Here is a 17966-nt window from a genome sequence, read left to right as displayed (position 1 = left end):
TGAGCGGGAAGAGTCTCTCCACCTCTATCCTATCCATCCCATTCATCATCTTATACGTCTCAATGAGATCTCCCCTCATTCTTCTAAACTCTAACGAGTACAAGCCTAATTTATTCAGCCTCTCCTCATAGCTCAACCCCCTCAACTCCGGCATCAGCCTAGTAAACCTCCTCTGCACTCCCTCCAAGGCCAAAATATCCTTGCATAAGTACGGCGCCCAAAACTGCACACAGTACTCCAGCTGCGGCCTCACCAATGCCCTATACAGCCGCAGCAAGACCTCCCTACTTTTATATTCAATCCCCCTCGCTATGAAGGCCAGCATCCCATTCGCCTTCCTTACCACCTGCTGCACCTGCAAGCTGGGTTTTTGCGACTCATGCACAAGGACCCCGAGGTCCCTCTGCACCGTCGCCTGCTGCAGTTTTTCGCCGCGTAAGTAATAATCCTTCCTACCATTATTCCTACCAAAGTGGACCACCTCACACTTGCCAACATTAAATTCCATTTGCCATTTCCTGGCCCATTCGCCCAGCCTATCTAGATCATTCTGTAGACTCTCCACACCCTCCGCACAATTTGCCATTCCACCAATCTTGGTGTCATCAGCAAATTTCGACACCCTACACTCGGTTCCCTCCTCCAGATCATCTATATAAATGGCAAATAGCTGAGGCCCCAGCACCGACCCCTGGGGCACTCCACTAGTCACCATCCGCCAATCCGAATAGCACCCATTGACCCCCGCTCTCTGCCTCCTATTTGACAACCAATCCTTTATCCACGCTAACACCCTACCCCCAACTCCATGTCCCCTGACCTTCTGCAATAACCTCTTGTGAGGTACCTTGTCAAACGCCTTCTGAAAATCAAGAAAGACCACATCCACCGGCTCTCCTCTATCCACCGCCCTAGACACATCCTCATAGAACTCCAGTAAATTTGTCAGACACGACTTCCCTTTAACGAAACCGTGCTGCGTCTGCTCTATCAAGCAGTTCCCCTCAAGATGCCTCGCTATTTCCTCCTTGATGACGGATTCTAACATTTTACCTACAACAGACGTTAAACTAACCGGCCTATAATTCCCTGCCTTTTGCCTGGCACCCTTCTTAAACAACGGCATAACATTAGCCGTTTTCCAATCTTCCGGCACTTCCCCGGAATCCAGCGACGTCTGGAAAATAACCACCAAGGCGTCCACTATCACCTCCGCCATTTCTTTCAGAACCCTTGGATGCATTCCATCCGGTCCTGGGGACTTGTCCACAATCAGTCCCTCCAGTCTGTCGAGCACCGCCTCTCTAGTAACAGTAATGTCATTAAGACCCTCCAGTCCTACCACCTTTCCATCTCTAACACCTGGCAAATTATTCACGTCCTCCTCCGTGAAGACAGAAACAGAAAAGTTATTCAAGACCTTAGCCATATCCCCATCCCCTACCACTAAGTCCCCCTTCTCATCCTCTAAGGGACCAATGTTCACCCTAGCCAGCCTCTTCCTTTTTATATATTTATCACTGTATAATTTTGAGAATACACAATACATTGGTAGAGTTGAGTACTGACTGGGAACAATGGGTCCTTAGGAGGTCAGGATAAGGGTTGGCAGGATATTACAAAGCCAATTTTGCTCCATGGAGACCAGAAATGTTAATTCTGTTTCTCTCTCCACAGATGCTGCCTGACATGCTGAGCATTTGCAGTGTTTTCGCTCTTATTTCAGATTTCCAGCATTTGGAGTATTGTTTTTATGCTATGAGGAACAGGTGGATGTTCTGACAGGTTTTCTGTCAGAAGATCATTGCAAAAGTTCCTCAGGGCAGTGTCCTAGACCCAGCCATCTTCAGTTGCTTTATCAATGACCTTCCCTCCAGAAGTGGGGATTTTTGCCAATGATTGCACAATGTTCAGCACCATGCATGACTACCCACATATTGCAGCAGTTTGTGTCCAAATGCAACAAGTCCTGGACAATATTAAGGATTAGGCTGATAAGTAGCAAGTAACATTCATGCCACACAAGTGCCAAGCAATGACTGTCTCCAACAAGAGAGAATCTAACTGTTTCCCATTGACATTCAATGGCATTACCAATGCTGATTCCCCCCACCATTAACATCCTGGGGGTTACCATTGATCACTGAACTTGCCATACGGATACTGTGGCCACAAGGGAATATCAGAGGCTGGGAGTTCTGCAGCAAGTAACTCTCCTACTGACTCACCATCATCTGCAAGGCTCAAGTCAGGAACATGATGGAATATTTTCCACTTTCCTGGATGAGTGCAGTTCATCAGCACCCCATTCACTCCCTTCACTACTCCATGCTGTGGCAACAGTGTGTACCATCAGCAAGTTACACTGCAGGAACCCACCAAGACGTCTTCTCCAGCATGTTCCAAGCCTACAACTCTACCACCTGGAAAGACAAGGGCAGCAGATACATGGAAACACCACCACATGCAAGTTCCCTGCCAAGTCAAGCACCATCACAACTTGGAACTATATCACTGTACCTTCATTGTTGCTGAGTCAAAATCCTGGAACTCCCTTCCAAACAGAATTGTGGATGTATCAATACCCTATATAGCAAAGCAATTCAAGAATACCTTCTCAAGAGCAATGAGGGATGAGCAATTGCCTAGCCATCAATACCCATGTCCCATGAAATAATTCTAAATCAAATCAAAGAGCAATTAAGGGAGGTAATAATATACTGGCCTTGTCAGCAATGTTCAAACCCATAAATGACTTTTTAAAAAATGTGGCATTGCTATTTGTAGACACGATATATGCAAATTAGTTCCATTTTTGGCCTATCATGCTTTTCAATTTGATGCTGAGCTGAATTTCTCACCCTTGAACCTCTCATCCTCTCGATCAATAATTCTAATTCTGCCTCTGTATCATTGCCCATCTCTTCTCCTGTCTCTTTTGTGTTTCTAATGCATATCTTTGTTAACAATAATTTCAAACATTCCACCCTGCTTCTGGCTGACCTTTGACCTTTCCCCTTCTGTAAACTTGAGCTTCTTTAATACTCTGCTGCCGTATCCCAACTAACATTAAATCCTATTCACTTTCAGCCCTGATCCACATTGGATCTCAGCCCAGCGATGTTTGAATTTAACATTCTCATTTCTGAATTTCTTCAAGGTCTCGCCATTCTCTATCTTTACAATCTCTTTCAGCCCGTCAACCTTCTGCAATCGTTGTTTTCCTCTAATTTCAACCTCTTATACATCCCACTTTTAATCTCTGCACACTATTAATTGTGCCTCCAGCTGCCTAGGTCTTAAACTCTATAATCTTCTCCTGAAGAACCTCCACTTCCCTCTCTTCCTTTAAGAAACTCATTAAAATAATCTCTTTAACCAAACTTTGGTCTGATGTCCCAAAATCTTCTTGTTACTTACTGTAAAGTGTTGTTTGATCATGCTCCTGTGAAGCACATTGGGTTGTGTTATGTGTATAAATGCAAGTTATTGTACAACACAATAATAGTTGTATTTCTTAAGGATTGTAGTAGTTGTAAAGTGCATTTAAAATGTTCTGAAAATTTGAAAGATTCTATATAAAAGCAGGCTCTTTCCTTTATAAACACACATCTTGAACATCTGTGCAAGAAATCCACTAGTCTTTCAACATTTTGTTGCGAGTTATTGATTTTTGTTTTATTTTCTCTTTCTTCTTTCAGGCCTTATATTACCCATTACAAAGAGGGCAGATGCAAGACATGCTCTCACATCTTCATGAAATCTTCTCTGCAGTTGCTGGGCAGGGGTGTTTAGGAATTATCTGCAGGCGACTCTTGTGGTTTCCTTTGCTCTCTTAGAGCAAGGGCTAAATTTAGGGGTTTATTTAATGCCTACTTAAGGGCCTGATCAAATGATGGCAGCAGAGGGGGTCACCACATAGGAAGCTGTCATATATTTAAGTGGCTGCATGATTGTTTTAAGAGCTGGTCACATGATTTGATGATGTCATCATTAGTGTGTTGCACGGGCTCCTGCTTTAGTTTCAGTTTCTTCTCTGTGCAGTCATCATCCTCTACAATAAACCTATTGTGGTTATGTTGAATGTATGTGTGCAAACCACGGGGCAATTCTCCCATCCAGCTGCACAATTTTTTTAGCACAGTGGACTGGGAGATTCAAGCGACGCCTGATGTGTGGGATCTGTGCTGGACGTCGTGCCCTGATAGCGCCTCCTAGTGCCAGATTTCCGACAGTGTCAGCTCCGCACAGGAAATAGTCACGGAGCTTCATTACCTATGCAGGACATCACTTCCCTGGGCGTATGGGAAACAGGTGGGGAGGTGGATTTGAGACCAAGGAAGGGATTAGCCATGATCTGATTGAATGGTGGAGCAGGTTCAAAGACTGAATTTGCCTACTTCTGATCCTAATTCTTATAGGTATGTAAGGATGCTGGGGGTTACCATTGATCACTGAACTTGCTATACAGATACTGTGGCCACAAGGGAATATCAGGGGCTGGGAGTTCTGCAGCAAGTAACTCTCCACCATTTGGCTGAGATAAATATGAGTCTATTACAGGCAGAATAAGGGGAATTTATAATGGGAGATAGAGAAATGGCAGAGAAACTAAATGATTACTTTGTGCACCTTTTCATTTCAGGAAATCTCTTAGATCCCAGGGAGATTAGGGACATGAAGGAAATTAGTATAAGTAAGAAGGCTGTAGTGGAGAATTTAATGGGACTGGAAATTGATAAGTCTCAGGACTTGATATTATGCATCCCACAGTGTTAAAGAAGTTGCTATAGAGATAATGGATGCATTGTTGATCATCTTCCAAAATTCGATAGGTTCTGGAATGGTTCCGGAAAATTGGAAGGTAGCAAATGTCACCCCACCATTTAAGAAGGGAAGGAAAGCAAACAAAAAAGCATAGACCTGTTAGCCTTGCATCAATAGTAGGAAAAATGCTGGAATCTATTATCAAGGATGTAATAAATAGACACCTAGACAATCATGATCTGATTGGGCACAGTCAACATTGATTTACAAATGGGAAATCTTGTTTGGTGAACTTGGGAGTTTTTTGAAGACGTTACCATCAAAGCTGATACACAAGAGTCAATGGACTTCATATATTTGGACTTTCAGTAGGCTTTTGATATGTCCGCCACGTAAAGATAATTACCAAAATGGGATGCCCACATGCACATGGGGTCAAAGGCAATATACTGGAATGGATTGAGGACTGGCTAACAGACAAAAAAAAGCCAGTAGATATAAACTGGTCATTCTTACATTTGCAGGCTGTGACAATTGGGGTATCGCACAGATAGGTACTTGAGTCCCAGCTGTTCACAATATATGTCAATGATTTGGATGTGGTGACCAAATGTAATATTTTCAATTTTACAGATAATACAAAGCTAGGTGAAAATATATGTTGTGAGGAAGGTATAAAGAGGCTATGGAGGATTTGGGTAGATTTAGTAGGTGGACAACAACAGCACGGAATATAGTGCGGAAAGTGTGAGGTAACCCATTTTGGTAAAATGAACAGATGTGCAGACTATTTCCTAAATGATAAGAAATTAGAAAGCGTAGATGTACAAACGGACCTAGGTGTCCTACGGGTGGCATGGTGGCACAGTGGGTTAGCATTGCTGCCTTACAGCGCCAGGGACCCGGGTTCAATTCCCAGCTTAGGTCACTGTATGTGTGGAATCTGCATGTTCTCCCAGTGTCTGTGAGGGTTTCCTGCGGGTGCTCCGGTTTCCTCTCACACTCTGAAAGACTGGTTAGGTACATTGGACATGCTAAATTCTCCCTCAGTGTACCCGAACAGGCGCCGGAGTGTGGCGACCAAGGAATTTTCACAGTAACTTCATTGCGGTGTTAATGTAAGCCTACTTGTGACACTCATAAATAAACATAAGCATAAACCTGTCCATAAATCATTGAAGGCTAACATGCAGGTACAGCAAGCTATTAGGAAGGCTAATGGAATATTAGCCTTTATTACCAAAGGATTTGAATACAGGAGTGGTGAGTTCTTGCTTCAATTGTTAGGAGCGAGGTTGGACTGCATCTGGAGTACTGTGTGTAGTTTTGGTCCCCTTATCTCCAAAAGAATATTATTGCCATAGAGGGAGTGCAACGAAGGCTCACCAGACTTAGTCTGGGCTTGGCAGGATGTCTTCTGAAGAGAGATGGGGCAAATTTGTATTTTCTAGTGCTTCGAAGAATGAGAGGTGATGTCATTAAATCCTACAAAATATTTAAAGGAATAAGCCGGGAAGATACAAGTAAGATGTTTCTCTTGGCTGGAGAGCCTCGAACCAGGGAGCACAATTTCAAAAAAAGGGGGATGATACTTAGGACCGAGATAAGGAGAAATTTCTTTATACAGAGGGCTGTGAATCTTTGAAATTCTTTATCCCACAGGGCTATGGAAGCTCAGTCATTGAGGCTTAAGGTAGACTGATATATTTCTGATTAACAATAACGTGAAGGGTTATGGGGATAGCAGAGGTAAAAGTCATTGGAGTGTCTGATCAGCCATGATCGTAATAAATGGCGGAGCAGGCTCAATGGGCTGAATGGCCTACTCCTGCTCCTAAGCTCCCATGTTCCTAGTGGGTGCATTACTGACAACTGTCACCACTCCCAGTGGCGCTAATGGGCAATGGGGCGCTATTAGCCTCTGCTTGGCCAGCATCCCTTTTGGTTGGGGGGTGGATTTCTGAACCATGATCCTAAATCTCAGAGAAGGCCTGCTTCTGACCAGTTAAGTGCCTGAAGGACACTCAATCTTTGTGGGCCTTCACCAAAAGATGCAAAGTGGGACTCCTGTTGGTCCTTTCTTGGCGAGCAAGACACCAGCTGCCTACATAAATTCCATCCCACCCGTGAATGATGACTGTGAGCTTGAGTAATAACACTCCATAAACTCCAACACATTAGATATCAGATCTAATAATAACTCTTTTATTGCCTAACTGGGGAGGCATTCAGATACATGTGATGAACTCAAAGTATATTTTTCAAGCAACAAGAATTTGTTTTGAGCTGTCATCGTGCTGGGCCAGTGACTACTTACATTCCGCTTGCAGTCTGCAAGTTGTTCTCGCGTGCTTCGCATGTTTTCTATGCGTTTAGCAGATGTGTGATTCAGATCAACAAATTTGCTCTTATACCATTCATCCATTTCCTGGGAGAACATAGTAAACATTAACAAATCAGGAATAGATTGTAAATAAAGGCAAGAAAAGCAATACAGTATGAACATTTTAGTCACCAACGTTCTTGCATGAATTTTAGTCAACATCAGTGACCAAACATTTTATAGCAATTTCTAGTCAAACAAGAAAATAACCTGATGACAAACACTCGGTTACTCCAAAGCAATGAACATCCTGTCACCTGGCGGCATGGCCATCTCATCAAAAAGATATTCTATTGCTGTTATTGTTAAAAAAAGATGTTTTCACAATTTTATTTCATACTTTTCATCTTTACCCACGGTCTTTCAATGTACACAATAGCATGGCACACCACCTAGAAAGACCTTGAGCGCGCATCGAACAAATGCAAGACAAAGATATATTCAAACTCTCTGTCAGTAGCCTGACAAGTAACTGTACTCGCATGAATAGAACCAGATGGTTTATTGTGTTCCTCAAGGTCAGGGATGATAGTGCTGCAGAATGGAACATTCTCCACTTTGCACCTCCTGATTGTATAAAACAACATTTTCGTCAGGTATGGCAAGGATTGATTCTAGGTATAAATTCCCTGCAGATTGCTCTAACAATGTTTCTTTATCTAACTGTGGAGGATGAACGGAGATTGTTTCTTTTCTCAAACATGTTAGCACTCTTCATTTATTAAATTTCATTTGGCCAGATGATTAATAATATACTTTTTTAGTATTCTGTTTTAAGTTTCAGTCATTTATTTAAGAAACAAATGCATTTTTTTTGAGGAAAGCAAGAATAGCAAGGAAATTATCTGGGATAATGATCACTTAGCTGTCCTTATAAATATGGGTTAATGAAAGCAGTGACATATTTTGTGCTAAATAAACAAGGTTAACTTAGATCACTAAATTCTATTTAATTTAAATGATATGCCTTCATGTGTATTTAACATTTTATTGCTTGCATCAATCACAATCAGGGAAACCACATAAGAACTACTTACAACCGGTTCAGTTAAAGCATCAAACTCTTTCAATCCAATCAGTCTGGCATTTGGTAACATACAACACCTTCAACCAAAGAACAGCACAGATATAATGCTGCTGGACAGTATGTTCATTTCATACATGACTCCAGCCCAGATTCTATAATACATCTATTAAATTGGCAGTACTATTAAATTACCAACGCTTGCGTGGCAATGCTGCCAAAAACTATTCAGTTCTAATGGTTGCTTATAGTAGTCTGCCTACCTTATTGAATAACAACAGAATATGTTCATCAGGTTTGGCTGCAAGCTGAGGAAGGAGAAACAGAGTTTACAGCTGGAACTTTCCAATTGTCCATGCCAGCAGCTTCTTCTGGTCCCACCGATGACGCATTCCACCACATGTCTCCCAGCGGCACAGGGTGGAGTCATTGGGAAATCCCATTAGCAATGGTGAGACCAAAAGTTCCTGGCACGAGAAACATGCCAAGGGGAGGCCTGAGAATCCAACCCAATGTTTGTTCTGAAGAAGAGTCTCATTCAGTTTAAAACATTAACTCTAATTTTCTTTCCACAGATGCTGCCAGAGCTACTGAGTATTTCCAGAATTTTCTGTTTTTAATTCAGGTTTCCAACATCTGCAGTATTTTGCTTTTATTTTATCACCTAACTTCTTGTTTTTCCTTCAAAGAAAATTATAATCTTCATCATTTTGGGTATTTGGTGAGTTTCTGGTTGATAAGGTTGGTACGTAAGTGACTGCTGAAGCTGATCTGAGCATGGAAGGCCCTGCTGTAAATAGGATTGGATACCGCAGAACGTTGAATTTTGGATGGGTTGCTGTCTCACGATTTCCTCTCCTTATGTTTTCTCTCTGCCTTTGAGATGGGTTTGCTTTCAAAGTGGTTGCACCGTTTTTTATTTGTTTGCAGTAGGTGCACTGATCCTGTGTGAATTTCTCCCAGGACTGGAGGTCTTTATCAAAACTCCTAATTGATGTCTTTAAAGTATCCTTGTAGCACTTCCTTTGACCGCCATGAGAGTGCACCCTGACCCAAGCTCTCCATACAAGATTCACTTTGGTAAGCAAGTGTCTGCAGGGTAGAGATGGTAGAACTCTACCCATCTAATTTTGTGGTATAAGAGATTAATTCTAAATGAGACTGCAGGCGTGATCATACCCCCTGTTCACACCATGCTCCTATTGTAACAAAGCAGAAGAATTTGGCGGCCAGCCAAATCTCTGTCCATTGCAGAGGGATAGGAAAAACCCATTGACGTAAACAGTGGTAAAAATCCGGCCACAGCAGACATCACCACAGGTAGTGCGGTGATCTTGCTCTCTCTTGTATAAGCTCATGGTTAAGATGTTGTCACTATTTGAGATGTTTTAATAAATTACACATTTGCATTATCTCAGCAGACTCTAAATATTCTGTGTTAGCACAATGAGATCAAAAATATATGTCCTTTTGGAAAGAAAGCCTACCATCCTTACCTGGTTTAGTTTACCTGTCACTCCAGATCCACAGTAATGTGGTTGACTCTTAACTGCCCTTTGAAATGGTCTAGCAAGCCCCTTAAAAGGAAAGTAGGGATGGGCAACAAATGCTGTCCTTGCCAACAAAGCCCACATTCCATGAAATAATAAAGAAAGAAATATAGTTTCAGCAAGTCAAAGAACAAGTACAGAAAGGTTTCTGCCATTAGCAGAAAGCTTCAAGCAGATTGGAGTTCTCAACCAGACAGAATCTGGCTGAATTGGTGTTGAAGATTTGGCATGTGTTGTGTTGCACTGGCCTCATGATGAAGCCAGGCAGTGAGTGTATTATTATCTATTATACCAAATGGGTTGCTGAGCAGATGCTACCTCCAGTCAGGCAAGAGATCAACAAAGAAAAAGCTACCTACAATGAAGTGATAAAAGCACTTGATGCCTACTTCAATCTGAGAAGGCATACCACTGTCGAGTGAGCTAAATTCAGCAAGCATACTCAAAGACAAAGGAAAAGTAATAACACATTCAAAAATGATCTGTATAGACTTGTAGAGATCTGTGAATATGGCAGCTTAAAAGTTATTAAAACTATTCAGGGACTGAATTGTTGTCAGAGTCTTGGATTGAAGCATTGTCTGGCCACTTGCAGTTGATGGATGATTTAACTTTAAGAAAGGCAATTCAACTGAACAGGCGAACGAGGCCAGGAAGCAAAATTGCTTGGTGATTCAGGGGGACAGGAGAAACATATCCCAAGGAAACTGACTCAGTGGAGGTTGTTAAGTTTAAAAGCATAGAGGTGGCTGTTGAAAAGCAGGGCAGGTAGGAAGAGTCTCCACCAACCACCCTCAGCTAACCTTTACTGATGCAATGGCAAAAATCACAGGCATGAAAATTATCCCACCAAAGAGGCCAATGCCACTTTTGCAGAAAGAAGGCTGACTCTCAGGCTGTGTGCCACAATGAGAAGCTTGTATAAAGTAAGCAAAAGGTGAAAGCTTTGAAATGTGGAAATTATAAAAAAGGCATTAAGTAGGAGATATCAATATTATCAAGATGCCTTTTTTTGGAGTGATCCAGGGTCCAAGCAAGCTGCTGATAACAGTGGGAAACAGGGTATGCTTTAAGTTACAGATGCAGCAGTTTTGGTTCTTTCTGACATTGAGCAATTGTTGGAGAAACATTCTCTCTTTAGCCATCATGAAAAAAAAACTACCTGGGCCAGGAGGTATAGAACTCAAGGTTGTAGAACAACTGAACACAAGCTTTCAACATAAAGAGAGAAAAATCACTGAAACCTCATATGCGACCCTGAACCAGAGTTGTTCACTCCTAAACAGGAAAGGCTGTATTGACTTACATCAGATTTGTACAGTAATGGAACTGGAAACCTGAGATCAGCGTAAAAGCTTCAGAGCTGAATTTCCACAGCTGCTCACAAGGACTAGGAAAGCTGAAGACAGCATAGCACATCACTCCATCCAGTGAGGAAGACAATGGCCCTGATTTTATTGGGGCGGGTGAGGCTTGCAGAACAGCATTCCCCATTGGTGTCAGGTGCGATCTTATGAGGCTTGGGCAGCTGTGCCACTAAAATCAGGGCCAATGTGTCTGTTTACACCAGTAAAGTTCCTCATCTACTCCTGGCAAAGGTGAAGAAGGAAATTGACTCTATGTTGAAGCAAGGGGTTATTTAACATGTGATAGAACCAGCAAGCTGGTGCTCGGGGATGGTCTCACTACCAATACACAATGGATTTATCAAAATTTGCATAGATTTTACCCAGCTGAACAAAACAGTTGATTGCAAAGTTTGTCCGATGTTGCCTGTGGGCGAGTGCTTAGCAAAATTTGGAAAGAGCTCAATCTTCATGAAGCTAGATGCCAATAATGTATTTTGGCAACTATACCTTGATGTTGAGTCTAAGTTGCTCATAATCTTCATTACACCATTTGGGAGATTTCATTTCAACAGTTTACCCTTTGGCATCACAGCAGCATCGGAAATCTTTCAGAGGACAACGTCAAATATCCTGGAAAGACTGGATAGATTTGTCACACGTGTCCACTCAGACAGAACACGACACTCAAGTGCAAGCCTACAGGAAGCAGGACTTACATTCAGGAAGGCTATTTTTTTTTTTGGTTAAGGTACAGAGGTAACTCAACTTGAGATACAGAGTAGATCATGAACCCTTAGTCGCACTCTTAAATGGCCCTAAGAGTATAAGACTGAGGCTAATGAAGACAGAGTGTGTTCGGGGAAAACAGCAGACCACTGTAGATGTTTTGTCCCATATCCCAGTGACAAGACATGAACAAGGTGATGAAGTCCTTGCTGAACAACCACAACACTACCAGCAACAACTCACAATCTAAATGAGATCAGAGATCTGATGAAGAATGAACTCAGGCCAGAGAGTACTGTATCAAAGAATGGTCAGGACACATGCCACACAATCTCATTCTCAGTCCATTCTGGGAATAGAAAGGACACTTTTGCTTATTCCATTGTTTAGTTCTCGATTTACTCATCTATGATGAGAAATTGTTCATTTCAAGAGTTCTGGGATTCAACATACTACAGTGATTGCATTAAGGACATTTGGGCATCACAAAAAGCAAGATATTCTGTTTGGTGGCCAGATCTCTCAAAATGCTTGGAAGAGATGATGTTGAATTGTATTACTTGTTCTAAGAACATAAGAAATAGGAGCAGGAGTCGGCCATCTAGCCCTTCGAGCCTGCCCCACCATTCAATAAGATCATGGCTGATCTGAAGTGGATCAGTTCCACTTTCCCGCTTTCTCCCCATAACCCTTAATTCCCCTGTCTATCAGAAATCTATCTACCCATGACTTAAATATATTCAGAAAGGTAGCCTCCACCACTTCAATGGGCAGAGAATTCCAGAGACTCACCACCCTTTGAAGAAGCTCCTCCTCAACTCTGATCTAAACTGCGCTCCCCTCCCCCCCTTATTTTGAGGCTGTGCCCTCTAGTTCTGCTATCCTTTCTAAGCGGGAAGAATCTCTCTACCTCTACCCTATCTAGCCCCTTCATTATCTTGTAAGTCTCTATAAGATCCCCCCGCAGCCTTCTAAACTCTAATGAGTACAATCTCTATTCAATCTCTCTTCATAGAGGCTAACCCCCTCATTTCCGGTATCAGCCTGGTGAACAAAGAACAAAGAACAAAGAACAACCCAGCACGGGAAACAGGCCCTTCGGCCCAACGAGCCCGCGCCGCCGCATCACCCTACACCTATTTTACCCTGCATGTCTACGAATGGGACCCTACTCAGTCCTTCTCTGAACCTTCTCTGTACTCCCTCCAAGGCCAATATACCCTTTTGCAAATGTGGTGACCAAAATTGCACACAGTACTCCAGTTGCGACCTCACCAGTACCCTGTACAGTTGCAGCAAGACCTCCCTGCTTTTATATTCTATCCCCCTCACTATAAAGGCCAACATTCCATTCGCCTTCTTGAACACCCGATACACCTGCAGACTGGGTTTTTGCGATTCGTGCACAAGGACCCCCAGCTCCCTATGCACCGTAGCATGCTGCAGCTTTTCACCCTTTAAATAATAATCCATCCTACTATTATTCCTACCAAAGTGGATAACCTCACATTTGCTAACGTTATACTCCATCTGCCAGGCCCGAACAGAGAGTTCGAAAACCAGAGGTCATAGATTCAAGCTAAGTGACAGAAGAATTAGAGGGGATATGTGGAAAACTCATTTTTATGCAAAGGTTACGGAGTGTCTGGAATTTTCTGCCTGAGTTGGTGGAGGAGATAGATATTCTAAACTCATTTAAAAGTGTCTGGGTCCATACCTTAAGTGCTGTAAGTTGCAGGGCTACGGGCCATATGCAGGAAGATGGGATTAGAAAGGGCATCTGGGTGTCTTTGTGTCAACATGGACAAGATGGGCCAAAGGACCTCCAACTGTGTTCTATCATTTCTATGGTTCTACTTGATTGCAGGACCACAACAGTGCTGACATATGGGATGGTGCTGCGAAATATCACAGAGGAAATGATGCCGCTCACAAGATCTTCCTTGCAAGATCTTGTGAGCAGCACCTCAACTTTAAAGCAATCAAAGCAAAAGTCAGATGCAGGATTCATCTGTACACTTATACCTGCACCACTGAGTCCTTTTCTTTTCATGCTAACTTTCCACTTTTTAATGACTAGCAGTATACAAATACAAGTCTTTCTTTTCTTCATCCCTCCTTTAACCTCACGAATACAGATTATCTAGTCATCACATTGCTGTTTGTCAGACCTTTGTGTGCACAAATTGGCTGCCCCAATTCAAAGGAACTTCGATTGATGTAAAATGCTTCAAGATATCTTGAGTTCATGAAGTTTGCTGTGTAAAATGCAAGTCTTCTTTTGTTATTTTTAGAATCGAATGTTATTAGCACGTAATACTCAAGCAGGTATTAAAGCTTGATTAAATTGGAACCGATTTATATTTGAAGATGAAATTCACCTCCTGTGTATTAGAATTGTATTGCAATGGATCTGTTTGGTAAGTCTCTGTAGTAGAGAATTATGATTAGTTCTAAATACCCAACATGAGAATAATTAGCAGCTATTGTTTTAATATATGGTTTGAGAATAATACAAAATATGTAAGTAACATCTTAATGTCTCTAAGAAATGTTTTTAACATGCCATTAAAATGAAAGATGTGTTCATGAAAGATATCAGCACAAGTCAGGCACAAATTATGCAACAAAGTAAATTACCAATGCCTGTTTAAGCCAGAAAAATAGGTCCAATAGATAAAGGTGCCTTCAATGGAACCCGCTAAATTGGTTAGAGAAAATGCTGAATCATAAGAAGCCATTTTTTGAGAGAGAACTTCTGTAAAACAGACCGACAAATAACAGTTATATTTGAAAGCATCAGAGAATTATTGATTGAAAGACATGTCATCAGCAGATTGACTGACTAATGAATGAATGAAATAGCTGTTAAGTGCTGGGCAGGTTAATCTGATAAAAAAGGATAACTATTCTACTTTTTTGGCATGAAATCTTAGATTTCCTATGAAAGCCTGCTAATGCATTAGCTGTGTAGGTGGAACCATTGATCTTCCATTTTGGCAAAAATGAGATTTGTCTTGTCCTAATTGTACGTGTGTCTGAATGTTGTTAATTTGTAATGTTTTTGATTCAAACATTTCAATGTTTTAATAAAAACTAGTTTAATTGAAGAATTTCATTGAACTGAATAAACTTTTTTTGCCTTTGTAAAATGAAATGCTTAATGAAAAGCTTTAGTCTTTAAATTAATCAGGCCACCTAAAATAATTTCCCACAACAGTCTCGTACAAATATCGCATGTAGGACACATGAGCAATGCAGGGAATGGGCAATCTCTCACTCCCTTTAACATCTCACCTGCAGATTCTTTGCCGATATGTCTTCATATTGAAGTTGAATGTCCCTGAGTGCAGCAGCCAGGTCTGGAATAGCATACGTCATATCAACACTGGCAGTAATACTATAGATCTGTTTCATGAGTTCCTCAATTTCCTATTTAAAAGATAAATACTATATATAATAGATAATTTCACAAAAAATGAATGTATCACAAGTAGGGTGGTATGGAGAAAAAGCACAACTCTTCAGAACTATTTTGTCAATTAGAAGTGTTTCCTTCTATCGATATTATATGTATACACCTTGTTATATTTTAGAGAACTGAATCAGCTTCAATGACCAATATTATTACTACACATGGCATCCTCTCATATTGTATCCTTCCTTCCTTATAATCTCACAATAACTTCATTGCAGTATTAACATAAGCCTACTTGTGACTAATAATTAAACTTTATTTTTAACTTTATAACTAAAAATCACAAAATAGGCATAAATATGTAGCTTCGCAATCAGACTGATGTTACGTTGAATATGAAACAATACCTCTTTGTGCACTCTCTGGAGGAATTCTAGTTCAACTTCAAGATTCTCCAGCTGCTTTTCCAGGTCCATTCTTGCTGCTGTGGCAGCATCTACATCCTAAAGTAATTATAAATCGTGTTACTTACAAATGGATACAACATGAATTCACGAAGAAAGATTAACTGTCGGGATTAATAGTCATTAATCTATATAATTAAGTTACATTCAATTCCCATTCATCTGCTCTAATTCTGATGGACGAGCTGTGGGAATACCAGAAAAATAACATGAAGCTTTCCACTGAAATTATGACTGATAAGTGACAGACGCTTCACAGAAAATCAGTCCCAATGTTTCCTATAAAAATATTTATTGATGTAATAATACCGGGCTTTTTTGAAAGCAAGTAGGTAAGGAAACTATGAAGGAGACAGTGAGAAATAGAGTAGAGAAATACTACAGACTGTCAGACAAGCAGGGGGATAGAAAGCAAGTAGTTTATTTACTGGGCGGAAAGCTTCAATTTCATCTTCTGCCTTCTTCCGAGCCACAACAGTTTCTTCGTATTTGATCTTCATAGACTCCAGCTGGCCAGTCATAGCATCCCTTGCAGCAATTGCCATATCCTGCAGAATGCAAAATAAGATTAAAGTTTTCCTTCATTATCATTTTTCTTAGTTCAGCAATGATGTATTCCACAGAACCATTGCGTCATATATATTCTACCCTACAATATGCCTGAACAGATCTTGGACCACTTTTAGAAAGTAAGTATAAAAATGTTTCTCTGGATGAAAACTCGAAAGCATTCATTCAACAAAAGATACAAAATGTTTTCTTCCAACTAAGCTAACAGAATACACTTAGGCATTGCTTGTGAAGAGACACCAACAGCTGAATGCAGGACATGTCAACAAGCTGCAGTTTTCTAAGCAGGTCTGCACCTTTAACATGATCACTCTTTGGGGATTGGTTCATATGCTTGACACTGGAATCTGGAAGTGATTGCTCTACTCAGAAATCAGTTGCAGCAGGAGATTCCCAGGGGGATGGGAGAAGCACTTGAGGAATGTCTCCAAAACATTCCTGAAGCGGTCAAATATCTTTGCTGGTTCCTGGAAGTCCCTGGCTTAAGACCAAACAAAATTGAAAATGATCTTTTGAGAAGTCATCAAGCATATCAAGAGACTTCATCTGGAACCTGCAGAAGTGAAGTCAAAGGAAAGGGAAAGTGCACAAATAACTCATCTACCCAACTCTTCAAGCACCACCAGTCCTGCATGTGCCAGAATCTGCAGATCGTCTATTGGACTTATCAGCTGCCTCAGAACTCTTTGAACTGGAGATGAAGCAAGTCATACTCCATTCTAGGGTACAGCCTAAGAAGAAGAAGCTTAGGGCTGGATTTATCTCAAGAATGGGGTTATGAGAAGAGCTGACTGTCTGATCCCATTTGATCTTTGAGAATAATTAAGTGTAAAGCTCCCAACAGTATTACTGCTCTGCATTGGACATCTACCACAATCCAAGAGAACATTTCTTTGCTGCTTCAATGTAACCTTTGCTGAAGGAGTAAAAAAGACAGAAATCTTTAAATTTGTATAGCTGAACATTTGGAAAAAAGAACATGCCAGAAGCACCATTTCCTAATTATTATGGATCTTCCAGTTCCAGAAAAACACCAGTCCTAGCCCTTATGGCTAATCATCTCATGTGCCATATAACAGGGAGAGCCCATAGAATGATTTTACTACTGTTGACGCTGTCCTTGATAACATATGCTTCTCTTCCAGTGCTGTTATTGAGCCAAAGGTGGACTAGAAACTGAAGGAAAGTAAATTGTGGGCAATTCCCTGACTTCCTCTCTTCAGTGAGTGGGCAATTACAACTGGCAGCAGAAACAACCAGTTTCATGTCGAGATGTGACAGAAGGCTCTCATTCCATTTTTCTCCATTCTCCACTGAGGGATTACTTGTTTTAGGCAAGTATGAAGAGCATTCTGTCTCAATATCTCATAACTGATGATGACACTGTCTATTTTGTATTCAGTAAATTCCATAATTAGCTATTCCCTATTGAAAAAGAAGCAATTGCATTTAAATAGCTACTCAGGCTAATGAGTTATTTTAATATAACCACTATCATTGCGTGGGCCAATGTGGGGACAGATTCGCACACACTAAGGTCCCACAAACAAAATTAGGTAGAATCATAGAACCCTACAGTGCAGAAGGAAGCCATTTGACCCACTGAGTCTGCACCAACCACAATCTTACCCAGGTCCTATCCCCATAACCCCATGCATTTACACTAGCTAGTCCTCCCGACAATAAGGGCAATTTTAGCATGGCTAATCCACCTA

The 17966-nt window shown here is 41.2% G+C and overlaps 1 protein-coding gene across 2 annotated transcripts in view; it reads right to left on the bottom strand.

The window, feature by feature from the left end:
- LOC145345520 (desmin) overlaps positions 1-17966 on the bottom strand; it is a 49493-nt gene that overhangs the window by 8696 nt on the left and 22831 nt on the right. For both annotated transcript variants that reach the window (XM_080193347.1, XM_080193348.1), the window contains exons 4-7: positions 16110-16229; positions 15625-15720; positions 15097-15231; positions 7085-7195 (exon numbers count right to left, since the gene is read on the bottom strand). In XM_080193347.1, coding sequence (XP_080049473.1) covers positions 7085-7195; positions 15097-15231; positions 15625-15720; positions 16110-16229 — 462 coding nt within the window. The remainder of the gene's footprint in view (positions 1-7084; positions 7196-15096; positions 15232-15624; positions 15721-16109; positions 16230-17966) is intronic.

This window comes from Carcharhinus amblyrhynchos, chromosome 7 (assembly GCF_965287045.1).
Source record: "Carcharhinus amblyrhynchos chromosome 7, sCarAmb.v2.hapA, whole genome shotgun sequence".
NCBI lineage: Eukaryota > Metazoa > Chordata > Chondrichthyes > Carcharhiniformes > Carcharhinidae > Carcharhinus > Carcharhinus amblyrhynchos.
Note: the sequence above shows the minus strand (reverse complement) of the source record. Positions and strands in the feature narration are given on the sequence as shown.